General features: G+C 42.8%; 1 protein-coding gene and 1 long non-coding RNA gene across 2 annotated transcripts in view; one reads left to right on the top strand and one right to left on the bottom strand.

Moving 5' to 3' along the window:
• Nucleotides 1-1,439: 1,439 nt before the first annotated feature.
• Nucleotides 1,440-16,605, top strand: part of LOC311059453 (rho-related GTP-binding protein RhoN-like) — a 67,844-nt gene continuing 52,678 nt past the window's right edge. Inside the window, exons 1-2 of the mRNA XM_084077387.1 lie at nt 1,440-1,904; nt 3,610-3,697. Coding sequence (XP_083933513.1) covers nt 1,788-1,904; nt 3,610-3,697 — 205 coding nt within the window. The 5' untranslated portion in view covers nt 1,440-1,787. The remainder of the gene's footprint in view (nt 1,905-3,609; nt 3,698-16,605) is intronic.
• LOC311059454 lies at nt 5,618-6,749 on the bottom strand. Its single transcript, XR_014602166.1, has 4 exons — nt 6,697-6,749; nt 6,403-6,462; nt 6,249-6,317; nt 5,618-6,005 (listed from the first exon to the last, which is right to left on the bottom strand). It is a non-coding gene; the product is annotated as an uncharacterized lncRNA (long non-coding RNA).

The raw sequence follows: 16,605 nt of genomic DNA, 5'->3' as shown, positions 1-16,605 counted from the left end.
AGAGTTGACGTACAAAGTATTCCTGTTGCCCACTCTGTTTTGGTGCCTGGTTTACCAATCTACTGAGGGGCCCACATTTACCAAACCCATTCTTCATGTAATTCCACAACACTACCGAGATCTCACAATGCTGCATTCGATTTGACACTACAGTGTAGTACCACCTTTTACCAGAGGATGGCAGTAACAATATAGCAATGGCCCATCCAGTTGCAACGCAAAGACAGCATCTCATACAGGTGACATGATTCAGTTGATCTCAAATGGCATCATTCAAACATTGGTTTCAGATAGCATGACATCTATGTCAGTGCTTCTCAGACTTTTTAATTTCAAAGACCCAAACTCAAAGGAACCATTAGACCAAATGATGTCCATTTGGTTCTGTATAAAGGTCCATTTGGAACCCCCTCAAGGGACCCCACCAGCTCTTAAACAAATGTTCAGGTGGGTCGCCAATTTCAGCCAGAGAGTACCCATTTATCACCTTAAATGTTATGTTTTCAATCCAATTGTGTCTGCTCTTTCCTTTGTGTCATCACTTCCAATTTCACTTGTTTATCCTGTATGAGCTCTCTATCCCTGATTGGATACAATTGGTATCCTGACCTGAAAATGCATTTTCTGTTTACTAAAGAGCTGGACAGATGGTAGCTGGGGACATTCCTGATAACTATCAGAATATAGAGCTGTTAATAACACTTAACAATAAAAACATCACTTACTGCACCTTAAATATGAACGGGAGCCATGTGTGATTCCAGAGGAATGTTTACATATCACCATCATTTGCCAGAGTTCTCGTGAAAAAAAATAACTTCCAATAAAACTGCCAGGTGTATCAGACTGCTGATTGGTAATAACGATATGCAAAGTAGCCCGGTGGGGCCGTCCATTCATTGGGTGTTAACACGCCAGTGGGCGTGTCTGTGGAGAGGGAGGACGCTGACCGCAGTGTTGCCATGTCCGCTTATTATAAGTAACTTTGGGCTTTTTCTGTAAAGTTGCTTGTAAAAATTGGTAGTTGTGGGCTGGGTTTTTTTGGGCTTGTTTCTAAAGTGTACTTGCTTATTCAGGCTTGCTTGTAATTTTAAACCGTTTCAAATTGTATTGTTTAAATTATTATTTAAACCAGTGGTTCTCAAATATTTTCATGAACATGTTTTGTGCCCAGGCAGGGAGCATTTGTGTTAGAAATGATTCAAAAACGTTCCAAACATTCAATACTTTATTGCAAGAGTTATTGAAAATAGCAGATCTACAAGCTCACAACGTGTTGCATCGCGACGCGTTGTGAGCTTGTAGATCTGCTATTTACAAATAGCCGACCGATTCAAAGCGCTCATGTGTAGACCTGGTTGCTTATTTCTCTCACAAAACCTGGCAACGCTGGTCAGTATCAGTTGTGCTGGTACTGAGCAGCAGCAGAGCAGAGCAGAGCAGAGCGTACAGCACAGCGTGCTGATCATGTTGTTCCACTACTAACACCTTGAACTTGTGACTCCAAACATCTGGACGCTAAAGAGCCACAGACATATTACAGACACGTTGATTTTGTTTAACATCTTTAAACGGATTTATTTTTTTCCCCCCAATTTGTATTCGTTTTATTCTATTTTCTGAGTTTGTTGCTGTAAAAAAAAATTACATTCGTTTTGGTGTGGAGCTACTAAATGAGCACTCCTCGCCGCTGACAGTCACACCGGGTACGGGACGGGTACGGTACGGGACAGGGGACGGTACGGGACGGGGGACGGGTACGGGACGGTGACCCGGGGATCAGCACCATGGAGAGCAGTAAGCCGGCGGGGGGGACGAGCCGCTGTAAGGTCGTGGTCGTCGGTGACACGCAGTGTGGCAAGACGGCGCTCCTCCACGTCTTCGCCAAAGACTCGTATCCAGAGGTAAAGGAAGAAAGTACTCAAATGTTTTTACAGACCTGAGGCCGCTTAAAAAAAATCTAAATCCTAACAGTTTTTCGGGAAAAAATATTTAAAAATAATTTTCATGATTTTTGAATAGCCAATGAAGTGACACAGAAGCGTTCCAGGTATTAATGGTTAAGTAAAAGTATCAATCCTGCAAGCTAGAAATACTCTTAAGTAAAAGTCCGGAATTCAAAAATATGTTGAGTAAACTAGTATTTGGCATCAAAAGATACTTAAAGTAGCCTACCAATTTAAGTACATGTACCGATTAAGCGGAATGTCCCAAGTTTTCAAATGTATGCAAATATTTTGAAAATAGCCGATCTACAAGCCCAGAACGCCTCACATATGCATTGTGAGCTTGTAGATTGGCTATTTTCAAGTGGCCGAAATGTATATTAGGGCTGAAGTGGTTAATGTATGTTTTGTAATAATAATCAAAATCTACAAAGTAACAAAAGTTGTTAAATAATTGTAGTGGAGTAAAAGTACAACATTTGCCTCTGAGATGTTGTGGAGTAGGAGTAAAAGTACTGAAAATTGGAAATAGCCTACTACAGTAAAATAAAAGTAGGCTACCCCAAAATTGTACAGTACTTGAGTACATGTACTTAGTTACTTCCCCACCACTGCTCAGTCCAAATGGAATATGTACTTAATGGCAAGTTCGTTTAATTTAATTTCATCCTAAGTTTTGGATTATGGATTTGCCATCATGGCAGTGAGTGCACTCCACGCCAACGGTAGCTTTAATTTCAAAGGCTATATCATCTCTCAAAGGTGTTGCTTGCCCGAAGGGACAGATTTACAAGATAACTACGTGTTGTTGTGGTTCAGGTGTCGCTTTACTTTTCCTTTAGGCCGTTATACTACTGAATAAAATAGGCTTGATCCTCATGCGCCTCTTGGGTAGTGCGCACCCTTGTGCGTAAACCATGTTGACCTCCTAGTGCGTCCGTTTTTAAACCCGTCCCTAAACCAGATAGTCACAGGTTTGTTCGGTCCAGTAGTCTGTGATGATTCTGGGGGGAACCAGGGATATGCGAATGTACAGTGTGTGTGACATGGATTTATTTTATTTTATTTTAATTCTATTTGTTATACTGAAATCCTCTTAATTGTTTAGGCTATTTGGAATAACAGTACACTGACATACATCTCCTCTATAATTCAGAGTAGTTCAAACGTCAGGACTGACCTTAACCACACAAACAGCTCTGTGTTTACAGCATCGATAGAGACATTATGTTGACAAGTCCCTGTTGTTGTGGTATATGATAAACAGCCAGCAACCAGTCACCTAAGTGTCTTAAGTTGATAATGAATTTGACAGTGTGGGCCAGGGGTCTTCAACATTTTTCAGGCCAAGGACCCCTTAGCCGAGAGAGAGATGAAGCAGGGACCCCCCACTAGTACCCTTTTGTGGCTAGGTACTTGGTCTGCTCTTTCTCCCCTGTACACCAAACCTCTTTTCCGAAAATCTGCGAGGCGTTTTGAGCTTGTAGTAGATCGGCTATTTTCAGCTAATGTTCCTATAACACAAAGATTTGGCGGCCCCCCTGCAGTATCTCTGAGTATCCCCTAGGGGTCCCGGACCTCCTGTTGAAGACCCCTGGTGTAGGCTAAAAGTGCCATTGCTGATTGAACCTAAGTTCTATCTCCTGTGTGGTTCTGCTTTCAGAATTATGTTCCCACGGTGTTTGAGAATTACACTGCCAGCTTCGAGATCGACAAGCAGAGGATCGAACTCAACATGTGGGACACTTCAGGTAAGGAGGACGTTGAGCTCGCATTTCATTTGTCACTTTGCAGAGAGAGGGGCTTCCACGCCAAGGAGAAGCCACATACTGTTAGGGACATGTCTCTAGCGTTACACAGTGAAATCCTCAGTGACCCATGAGGGTCCATTTGGTTACATTTGTACACTCTGTCTGTGAATCAGCCCTGACCATACAGAAAAGAAACATTTGTCATACTGCTTAATAATCAAAATATGCAAAAGTTTGACGAAAATATGGTAACTGTTTGATTGGTCAAAGTATATATCAAATATATTTCAAATGGGTATACTCTTTTGGCAATTGTTCAATATTTGGAAACACGTGCAATGTTGTTATTGTTTTGTTTTTTCCAGGGTGGGTGCCTAAGGTTCACAGAAACCAATGATTAAGCAATATTTAGGCAATAGTCCAAGACATTATGCAACAGTTAGCGCTCATCAGGATAAGTCATTGATATTCCCACAGTATTTAAGACCCACTTATGTCATGAATATGACACGAATAAGGAGTCATATTTCATTTCACAGCTTCGCCTTGCGCCCCGGTGTCACGCACAGAAAATAGCCTATCTGTTATTTATCGGCAAAAAAAAAAAGAAGCATAAAGCTCAAATGGGCAGGTTCTTTCCACTGAGACGACTTTCTCAGTTTTTTTTAAGGCTGGCCCAGACCCGTAGGCTCTTTCTCACCTTATTCCCCACTTATATAACAAAACAACGCCTCATAACCTGTTCACACACACACACACACACACACCACGATGGAACTTGAAAGCCTTTCCGTTGAGCTCCACCTCAAGCCACGGCAGAGACAGACAGACCAGCTAGACCACCTCCGGGATTAGCAAGCTCTGGTTGTAGAGGCGTTGCGTTTTGCTTTTTGTTTGTTTGGGGGTGGGGGGAGGGAGGGAGGGAGGGGGGGGGTTACTATACTGCAGTGGGGCGAGGCTGCCCAATTCTCTTTTGAACAACACCCTTTTACAATTGCAGGTTGTTTCGCCAGCCTGTCTTTCACAGAGCTGTACGGGACTACAGCGAATTACACGGCAGCACAGCAAACCTCAACAGTAATTTTCTCCCAACACGAGATTAAACAAAATCACCGTGCGTAGCATCTACCAATCAGGCTTTTCTTAGAGAGTAGGCTAGTTCTCTCTCTCTGTGTGTGTGTGTGTGTGTGTGTGTGTGTGTGTGTGTGTGTGTGTGTGTGTGTGTGTGTGTGTGTGTGTGTGTGTGTGTGTGTGTGTGTGTGTGTGTGTGTGTGTGTGTGTTGATAGAACTAGGACAGTGTGGCTTTTTACTAGGCAGCTCCCAGGTGTGAATGAGTGCCATTGTATGAATGTGATGCAGGGGCTGTTGCTAAAAAGAGCGTGCTGCATGCTCAGCAATTCTCCTCCATGTGAACAGGGGTTAAGAATATCTACAGCGTGTCTGTGTGCTAACACTGACCTGACTTAGACTATGGAGACATTAAATAAAAGCCAGCAGTGTAAATGCAAAGCATGCTTAACCACTTACAGGACCACTTGACTCATTTTCAGCCTGTCTTTATACAACTGTAATTGGTCCTTGCTAATGCTCATTATGAGATGGTACCATTTCTGTCTATTCAGTCTGTGTCTCAGTGTATGGCTATTGGCAGTTCAGAAACCTGGCTACTATTGACATCATCGGTAGGCGGATTTGGTCATTTCAAACAAGATTTTTTTTTAAATATATACATCTTTATGAATGTAAGGGCAATGGCTTTTACAAGTGTGTGTATATATATGTAGTAACTGAGTAGTAATACTATAATATGCCTGACTACGCCACCTCCCGCTTGTGGAGGGGGCAGGAGGAACCCCTAAACCTTACACTGTTCAACTTGCCTTAAACAGGAACAATTACTTTACTAGAGGCAGTTTGTGGAAAAATATAACAACTTTATTACCATGAAATTACAAAACACATCACTGTTGTCTATTACAAACTAGCACGACAATTAAGGTCCTTAAGGCAAGGTATTTAGTATTAAAATGGCAATCTAACAGTTACCTCTCGCAGTCTAAGGAAGGGCGGGTCGGCCCGTGCACACAGTGAATACCAAAATAACTAGGGGAAAAGAAAAGGGGACAGGCCTGGCCTCAAAGAAATCATGCAATATAAATACAAAATTCAAATACAAAACATACAGTGCCAGGTTATATCAATACACACCAATAAAAACCAAAGGGGTCCCCAGTGCAGTCCCAAGCTGAGAGGAAAGCCGTGTGCAGCAGGGCGGACCCGGCCTTGAACAGGGTGACACAAATTAAACTGTAACAGAACAGAGGAGAGGAACAGTTAAAATATGCCAATATGGATAAGTGTTAAAACCTATGCCTACAGTGTACCTTGGCTAGATGGCTCAAATAAACAAAACAAAAAGAGTAAATTAACAGTGGCCGGTGTGGTCCCTTTTAAGGAAACAAACAAAACGCATTAGTTGCCAGCCCTAGTATCACACTAAATAAAACACTATATTCAAATCATTAAAAGAACAAACAGCTTAAAACCTACTTTGCGTTGCAGTAACTGTGCACACAATGCAAGGCCAAGGCGAGGGGGGCAACCTCAACACCAGAGCTGCTGTATTAAAGAAGACAGTGATGTTACAAACTAAAATACATTAAAATACACAAAGAGGCAATGCATAAAATGTATACTGCTTTACCCGTGTCTCCAGGTAGGGCAGACAGAACAGACACCACAGGAGGTCACTTCATTTGTAAAACTGAAATAATAAATGAATGCATTAAAATAAGATAATAAAACACAATGATGTTGGCTAAATTAAAGTGCCAAAGAGCATGGGAAGCCTCCATGTGCTCAACAGAAAATAGGCAACCAAACAAACAAAAGCCAGCAGTAACATGTGCTCAAACAATAAGCTAACATTAGCATGAGCTGCAACAAACAAAAGGGTCGCACAAAGTAGCAGATCTACAAGGTTCAGTTTTTGGCCTACCATGTGTTCTCCTTCTCCCTGCATGAACCATGCAGCCTACAGCAGAGACAAATGGCTCTCTACTTGGAGGAGCTAGGCTTTTATACTTCCTGGTCATGTGACTAAGTCAGGTGCAGTGGGTGCACCATTCACCTGGGTTCCCACATTTATATATATATATATATTATGTTTTACTTTATTTAAAGAAGGTAATTTTTTATAAGCTCGGAATCCCCATTGATGATGCCATTGGTAGGCAGTTTTCTGAACGGCCCATAGTCCACCAATGAGGTGCAGAGTGTGACAGAAATGGGGCCATCTTATAATGAGCATGAGTGATACCAATTATACGAAGATATGTTTGAAAATGGGTGAAGTGCTCCTTTAAGCCCTATTTTATGAAGAAACTATTTTGTACTTAACACCACCCCCCCATTAGCAAAATGGCAGATCTGCAAGCTCACAAGGCTTCACAATGCGATACATTGTGAGCTTTTGTTTTGCAATTCTTTATAACATCTTGCCAATAATGCTCAAAATAGGGACGGACGCCAGGATCAAAGTGGTTAAATGGATTCTTGTGGAGGTCCAGAAACCATGGAAACAACACCTCCACGTGTGTGACCTTAGTCTGTGTGACGCTGTCTGTGCTTTGGAGAGAGGTGATGGATGCTGTATGTCTGAGCCCTGCAAAAGTATTGGCATCAAGATATACTTACAGTGCCAAAGTAAAAGTACTCAACAAAAAAAAAAGTCAAACTCTTTCGAAAACAGCTGATCTACAACCTCACAATGATCAGACTTGCTGTCTTACAACGAGCTTGTATATCGGCTATTTTCGAATAGGCGAAGAGGTTAATGTACGTGTTATAAAATAATAATCTAAATAATTGCAGTCGAGTAAAAAGCCCAATATTTGCCTCTGAGACGCAGTGGAGTAGAGGTGTAAAGCATTTAAAATAAAGGAAATAAAAGTACCTCAAAATTGTAGTTGAGTTACAATACTTGAGTAAATGTACTTAGTTACTTTCCACTACGACACGTGTGACCTTAGTCTCAGTGACGCCGTCTGCGGTGTGGAGAGAGAGAGAGAGAGAGAGAGAGAGAGAGAGAGAGAGAGAGAGGTGATGGATGCAGCATGTGTGAGCGTTACCTGGAAGCTATTCTGAGGCTGTCTCGTGTGCGCTGGCACCTACGGCTGCCCTTCACCCGGGGTGGCCGCCTGTTGATGCCACACGGCCACATCCTGAGTGGTAATTTAACCACTTAACCCTTTAAGACCGGGAACGCATCTGTGTCATTTTTAGATTTCTTTGGCTATTAAAAAATAGCAGATATACAAGCTCATACTTGAGCTTGTAGATCTGCTATCTTTTAAAGATCTTGAAACGTTGTGCAAATCTTTGAATATATGTATATATTTCTAAAGTGAACATTTGTAACTCAAATCTTTTGCTATATCAGTGGTGCTCCAAAATAATGTGTTTGGCCACGGACCCCAATCTTAAAATATTTAGTTCCAGGGACCCCCAGAAGCAAAGATTTAACTTACAAATGTTCACTTTAAAAAATATATACTCAAAGATTTGCACAAATATTCAAGATTTTTCAAAAATAGCCAAAGAAATCTAAAGTGACACAGATGCGTTGAATGGGTTAAACCCCATATGGTTGAGCGTAGTCCCTCAGGGCTCTATACTTTGTTGATCTATTGCTATGCTATTTTCAGCGAAAGCTTTCCCCACAATACAGATGCTGGGAGCACTCTAGATTTTACTGTGTAATGGCTCGATGAAAGGGTTTTAATAGTGACGTGTGTGTGTTTGTGTGTGTGTGTGTGTGTGTGTGTGTGTGTGTGTGTGTGTGTGTGTGTGTGTGTGTGTGTGTTCAACATCTTCTATGCTGTTTTTGTCACTGAAAACACATTTTGATTCATGTGCACTGCCAAAAAGAGGAAAGTCTTGCATTTCTAAAGGTGAGAATAGTATTTTGGCTGTCCAAATATTCATAGAAATAGAAAAGACACCAATTTATACATGTTGACTGTCTGTCACCAAACTATTGTTTATTTTTGACAATAACTAGAAATGTGACATAAAACAGTGGTTCTCAAACTTTTTCATGTCAAGGAACCCCACATTAATATGACCGCAGACCCCCATACAAGATTGGTGATGTTAAAATGTCAAAAGATATTCAAATTCTTTAAAAAGAATTCAATATATTAATCTACAAGGTTCACAACGTGTTGCGGTAGAAAGTGGCAATAGATTTGGTGTAGACTGAAAAAAGCGGTCCAAATTCAGAGCCAACTCAGGTCACGTGTACTAAGTATAGAGGATTTAAGTGGTTAAGTAATTTAGCTGTGGACCCCCTGGAGCCCCCTCAAGCACCCCTGGGGGTCTCCGGACCTCACTTTGAGAACCACTGTGGCAAAATGGCAAGTCATTGCATCCACACAAGCAGGCAGGCAGTGTTCTCTGTCCCTATGCGTATAAATCTATTCTCAGCTCCTGTTTCCAAGCAGAAACCACTGTAAGGAAAAGCAAAACAAAATAATGACTGATTGATGTTGACAAACTCGTTAGCTCGTTAAGGTGAAAGCATGTTGTCATCCTACCAGCTTTGCTTTTTTACTCATTTCAATCATGCAGCTTCCAACTTCTATCTTCCCACACTTCTAGCAGTGGTTACATTAACACATACGTGCGTGCTTGTGTGTGTGTGTGTGTGTGTGTGTGTGTGTGTGTGTGTGTGTGTGTGTGTGTGTATGTGTGTGTGTGTGTGTGTGTGTGTGTGTGTGTGTGTGTGTGTGTGTGTGTGTGTGTGTGTGTGTGTGCGTGTGTGCGTGTGTGCGTGTGTGTGGCCATGCTATTGCTATAGCCTTGAAGCCGCCCACTTGTCTAGACAGAAACACTGGTATATTAATTAAGTGCTTACGGTCTGATCAAACACTTGGCCCCTTGTCTCCTGGATCCCCCCATCCCCTCTACTAATTTCAAGGACCCCCAGTTTGATATGCTTTAGGCCATGGAACCCCATTTATAATGATTTCTATCTCAAGGACCCCTGGGGGTCTCCGGTCCCTGTGTTGAGAACCATCTCTCTATATACCACCTACCTACCACCACTAACTCCTTCTCTTCTCTTCTCTTCTCTTCTCTTCTCTTCTCTTCTCTTCTCTTCTCTTCTCTTCTCTTCTCTTCTCTTCTCTTCTCTTCTCTTCTCTTCTCTTCTCATTTATTCATTGCTCTGTAAATCCTTTAACGTGCAGCTCTGCTTCCCTCCGCATGTTCCTCTTTCCATCCTTCTGTCCACTCAAATGTTCCTCTCTCTCTTTTTTAACTGCACTTGCTGTCTCTGGTTTCTATGCTGCTTATAATTCTTTCATACATTCACTCTCGGTCTCTTACAATGTTACCGCTTTTACAATGCAATTGCAATGGTTTGTGTGTGTGTGTGTGTGTGTGTGTGTGTGTGTGTGTGTTGAGCAAACAAACAAACAAACCAGTGTGTGGGTGTGCTTGCGAGCAAGTGTGTGTGCCTGTGAGTGAGTAAAGTTTTTATTCTTGTATCTATAGTTCAGTCAGACACGTTTGTGGTTTATATCTGCTCCTGTGATAGGCTACTACAGATTGTCTGCGCAAGCATGACAAACAATCTGTGATGAACCATTCCAGGGCATAACTCTAACTAAAGATACACAGACATAACGTCATACAATCCACAGAATTCAGCCAATCAGTGTCTGTCAATCACAAGGCCATGAGCGCAGACACTGATTGGCCATTCCACATTTTGGTTTCTGCAAAACGCCCACACATTGGGCGCTTGGGGGCCAGACCGGTCTGCAGAAGACACATGACAATGTGAATTCACACGACCGGGATGGTTTACCAGGCTTAACAATTAACATGGCGGAGAACTAAATGCCACAAGGTGGAGGCTGGGGAGGTGATCACTGACAAGCTGCAGGAGAGGTGCTACTGTATGACCTTTGCTGAGCATGTGGTGTGAAGAGTGAGCCGTGTTCCACTTAAAAGGACAACTTCACCCGATTTCCAACCTGTCTTCATATAATTGGTCCACAGCTCCACAGTAATGCTTATTATAAAATGGTGCCATTTTTGGCTACTCGGTCTGTGTCTCAGAGGAGGGCTGTGGACAGTTCAGACACCTGCCTACCAGGGACATCATCGGTAAGCAGGTTTGGTCATTTAAAATATGTTATTATTAATGCGAGAACAATGGCTTCTATTATAGCATGCCAACTTTCCAGGAATCGAAAGCCTGCAGTTTCTATTAGCTTGGATTGATGATGTCACTGGTAGGCAGGTTCCTGAAATGTCCACAGCCCTCCTCTGAGACACAGTGAGTAGACAAAAATGGTACCATTTTATAATGAGCAATAGTAAGGACCAACCATATGGAGATAGGTTGAAAATGGTTGAAGTGGTCATTTGATTATAATTACATCTAACGATGCTTCTCCTCCATTCACGTTTGGTGAATGTAGCCTTGGCCAGGAAAATTTGATGTCTTCAGGCGGGGACCATCGATCATCAGGTGTTTCGACCCTTGAACCGCTACACCCTCCTGATGGCAGGGTCGACAGTGGTGGCCAAGTCACTGCCCATCTCCTCCTCCTGGCCAAGGCTAAACTCCTCCCTCCGGCTCCGTAAACTTTTGTTTTTTTTAAACCAACAAGAGGCTGGAGGTATTGGGTGGGTCCCTCCTGAGGTCTTGAGGTGACACAGGTGCGTAGAAATCTCCAGTACTGTGGGGTTTTTCCTGCCTGGATCTTTCCTTCGTCTCACCAGCCGCTGAGGCTGTGCGCTGCACATGTGACCCCTCTTCTCCTCACTTGGTCCTGGCTAGATGTATTTTGCCTATTGTGTTCCTGCAGATCTTCTCGCTTGCACTCGCAGTGACACTTTACTTCCAGTTCCTCCCCAGTTGATGTTTAGGTGAGCCGTCTCGCTAGTTGTGGTTAATTACTGGCTATAAACCATTAAGTTTGTATTGTTGAGTCTCTCATACTCCCCCCCTCACGGGAGACTCTGGGGGTATCTGTATTAATGTCTATAGCTTGAGTTGGTGCCCTCTCGCGAGTGCTGTGCATGAGGTTGCTATCCTCATACACCCACGCCAGGCTCTTCCTGGTGGTCATCTGTCTCTCCAGCGTCACCGACCTTCCTCGGTATCCATCCAGACTTTCCTGGAAGTCACTGGTTGCCCAGAGTTCTATGATTATAATTACATCTAACGATGCTTCTCCTCCATTCACGTTTGGTGAATGTAGCCTTGGCCAGGAAAATTTGATGTCTTCAGGCGGGGACCATCGATCATCAGGTGTTTCGACCCTTGAACCGCTACACCCTCCTGATGGCAGGGTCGACAGTGGTGGCCAAGTCACTGCCCATCTCCTCCTCCTGGCCAAGGCTAAACTCCTCCCTCCGGCTCCGTAAACTATTGTTTTTTTTAAACCAACAAGAGGCTGGAGGTATTGGGTGGGTCCCTCCTGAGGTCTTGAGGTGACACAGGTGCGTAGAAATCTCCAGTAAATATACCACCTAGAGAACAGTGGTTCTCAAACATTTTCATGTCAAGGACCCCAAATTGATATTTGCAGATGTACAAGCTGAGAGCTTGTATATCTGGATAAAGTGGTTCAAATCTGTGTGATGCTGTATTAACACATTTAGCTGGGGACCCCCTGGATACCCAAGGACCCCTGGGGGTTCCCGGACCACACTTTGAGGGGCGTACATGTACTGTGTGTCAGCTTGTTGGCGAATGTGATTGAAGGGTGATTGAGTGTGGCTGAGCATGGCCCGTGGGGAACCGCGTGACTGCCATGACTGTCTGAACTATCGCCATGTCTGATTTGTATGGTTTGTTGCAGTGTTTATTGTTGTGAACTTTTGTTCCTTTTTACTCTTTTACTGTTATTATTTACTTATTTTCTTTAATATTTCTTATGCTTTTTTAAATCTTATTTTTAAGAATGTCACTTTTGTATCCGTCTGTCTGTCTGTCTGGCTACCTATTATACTTATCTATCATACGGTATCTATCTATCTAATGGCGTACCCCAAGTTTTAAGTTAACATATCAAATTGTTCCAAATCAATAACTGTAGGTATAATATCACTGCGGTATTGATTATAAGTCTCCCCATCGTCCACCTCCTGCAGTAAGCAAGTATTTCACTGCAATGGAATGACTTCAACTTCTAAGGTCAGAGACAAGTGCATTATCTGTGGAGGAAGGAGCTAAAAACAGGAGTGGAGTGGGCTGGGGAGACGAGCGTGGATGGACCAATTTACAATCCATCACTCAATTTCAGTCCATCACGACTAAACATAATGGAAAATAAAAAGCAACCAAACTGCCATCAGTCTGATCTTGTTGCTGTCGGGCAGAAACCTTGTATCTCCAGCTTTCGACTTTTTATGTTTTTTCCTAAATGAATGTCCTACTTTATCATACATCGAGTGTCACACAAAAGTAGTGAAAATAGCTGATCTAAAAGCTCATAACGCGTTGCATGCTGTGATCTTGTAGAGCGGCTATTTCCACTGTTTTAAAATGTTTTAAAAAACATCGATGTTTGAGAGAGATGTGCTCATTCTACTCAACTCCATTTTGAGTAAACCTGTAGATACTCCTGGTCAAATATTACTCGACTACAAGTGAAAGTTGTAAGGGTTTATTCGGTTCGATTTAGTAGTAGTACACTCCAAATGCAACAAAATGGACCTCTACGGACCCTCTCTCTGAGTTAAATTAACACCCCGGTATTTTACTGTGCAGTGCACGCACGCCGCGCGGCCTACGTGTCCCTCTGTCACCTTCCGCGGTGACAAAAGTCGGCCACAACAGGAAGATAATGGGGCTTCAAACGTTGGTGAGCACGCTCCCAACCGCCGAGCTGTGTTTATCTGGCCAGTGTGACTGACATCAAACACTTTACAAACAAAAACCATCAACGTCCAACCTGGATGAATGGGGGGATTTGTGGAGAGTTTGGTGTGGCTGAGTCCAGAGAGTGAGAGAGATTGAGTGAGAAAGAGAGGTGGATGGGGGAGAGAGAGAGAGAGAGAGAGAGAGACGGAGAGGAGCAGAGGTGAAGACTCTGAAGAGAGACTGCGAGAATGAGGTAGTGAGCCAAAGATAGTGATTTTCTTGTGTGTGTGTGTGTGTGTGTGTGTGTGTGTGTGTGTGTGGTCAAATGTCCCCACAAGTATAGTAGAATTAGAGAAATAGACATTGTGAGGACAATTTGACTTGAAAATTATTGTTTTATGGTCGAAAAAAAGATTTTTTTAGAGGTACGATTACAATTATAAAAAGATTCATGTTGGGATTAGGATAAGATATTTAGAGGTTTAGGGTTTGGAATTAGACTTAAACATTATTTATACTTAGTTGCGTGCCAGTGTCATGCACCGAAACATTTGGTGCATGACAAAATTGTACTGTAGATCTGCAATTTTTTGGCTTTAGGCGTACGGTTATTTTCCTTCTTTGATGTCCTCACAAGTATAGTAATAGCAATATGTGCGTGTGTGTGCGCACACACTCGCGTGTGTGTTGTTGTTCGTTGTGTCTTGCTGTGTGTTAGCTTTTGCAGGGAGTTATCTGTCATTCAATCTCCCACCCATCCCTGTGAGATTATTCTCAGAGTGAGCGCTCGCTCTCGCTCGTCGATTGCCCTCTAGGAGAGCAGCGATTCGAGGCAGAGTATGCCCTGACTGCCTCTCAGAGGACCGCATGACTCACAAGCATCTGTTTTGGCCTATTATCAAGCAAATAACAGGGTTCAGAAAGGCCAATAGGATCGAAATAAAATGGAATATGGTCTGTCTTAACCACTTTCAACCTGGAAAGAAGAGTCCCACACACTGTCTTCCCTCACAGCAAATATTTATTGCAGAAAATACGACTCTGACCGGAACGTATGACTATTTTCTGCAATAAATATTGTCTTTCCTCTTTCTATGCGTTGGCTGTTCACTCCTACGCACCTGTCCTACCAAGTAGGCGTGCAAAAGGACCTCTTTATACTAGCCACTTTTAACCTAGCATCCCCATTTTGGACGTGTCATATTATAGGGAAAGATAGCCTAAAGAATTGCCAGTTGTTGTGACGTGATGTGAGCTTGTAGACTCAGACAGGGTATTTTCGAAGTTTGCCGTACCACAAAGTATATATAGGGCCTAGCTGGATAAATCACTCTTAATCTGATCTAATTCATTCCATTTTCATTGTTATTATCATTGCTAGAATACAATTGGAACTAAACCAAACCTGAACTGAAGCTATGCCCACTTAGCTAATGAGGGATAGGTGGTTCATATTCTGAAAAGTAAATGTCTGAATAAATACCTCGGCACGTATGTACGTATATGACAGCAGCATGTAAAAACATTTACCTCAACATTTGTCACATGACAAAAAAACGAGTTTGTCTACTACACTGACAGCACCTAATTAGCAGTGAAATACAGTACATACAGTGTTGATACTGTGTATCATAATAAAAAGGGGCACAGCGTTGCAAAATGGGACAATACTTTAACCCGGGTTGGTGTTTGTAGCACAGAGGTGGTCAATTCCTTTTAGTAAAATGACTTCACACTGGGTTCTGAATTATACATCAACCATAAAGTCAGGACCTGATACATTAAATACCACAATATTGTAGTACTAGTCTAGTAGTTAAGAACCGGCCGTAGCTGGTTCCAGGCTGAGAAACAAGGGCTAATGACAGTGGTTCTCAAAGTAGGATCCGGGGGGGGGGGGGGGGCAGATCTAGCCCATTTTCACAATTTTTGTACACCACCATTGTACAATAAAGTATAATACAGGGTTAAAGTGGTTAATCAGACTGTTCAATCTTTTCATGCCGATTCATTGATATGTAAAAATACCTGCTTCTCGATTATTCTATTAACCTATTCTATGCTTCTATATCGGTTTTGATATATTTTCAATCAATTGCCCAGCCCTACATCAGTGGATCCCCAATACATGCACACGCGCACGCACACAATACCCCTACCGGCAGAGAGGCACTGCCGTCGCTGTCACATGCTAAAAGTCACCACCTGGAACAGATCCCAGTTCCAACATCAGCTGATGGTATTTCAACTCCTAGTAAGTGTGAACTCTATAGCAAGTGTCTGTGTCACACGAGATCAGCCCTATTACACACCCTTACATCTACCATCCAATGTTCCTTCTCACTGTTTGGCGTTCTCTTGCTGCTCAAGGTCAGGCCAAAGACTCTTGTTTTACTTTTTAAGGAAGCTGGTACTATACGTAGTGTCCATTACCCTCAGAGAAGCAACGCTGCCGTTTGGCTTTTAAGGAATCCCAGAGAAGCAACGCTGCTGTCAGAGACTAGGATTTCTATAACAACACATCATTCATTCATGAGATATCTCTCATGACCCCGATTACATGTTGACTTCTTGAAAGTCTAACCAGATGTGTTCTGAGAGAGAGTGAGTGGGTGAGTGGGTTGGTAGAGTGGGTTTTTGGCAGGCACTTGGTTCTGTGACAGTGAGTGGCTATAGAAAAGCTTGTTGTGTTGGAGTAGAAGAGTGTATTGGTAGTACTGTATGTTTCTAGTCCAAGACAGAGAGATGTAGTGACCCCGGACAAGACCCGGCCGCAACAGCTCTGCCAATCGAGCTTAGGTCTATTGGCACGGTGGGTTGTGCGTCGGGTTGCAGAGCGGGGTTCGATCCCAGCTTGGTGCACAAACTCACTTGCAAATAAAGAAGATGAGGGTTGGAGAAAGAAAGAAAGAAAAAGATGGAAAGGACATTTAGACAGAGAGAGAGAGCAACAGGAATCAACAGAACAGTGACTGTCTGTCAGTGGGCGGCGTGTGTCTGTCTGTGGACTGATCCACTCTC

The sequence above is a fragment of the Gymnoscopelus microlampas genome (genome assembly GCF_963454915.1).
Source record: "Gymnoscopelus microlampas genome assembly, chromosome: 14".
NCBI classification, from domain to species: Eukaryota; Metazoa; Chordata; class Actinopteri; order Myctophiformes; family Myctophidae; genus Gymnoscopelus; species Gymnoscopelus microlampas.
This window is presented reverse-complemented; position numbering and strand designations above follow the sequence as displayed.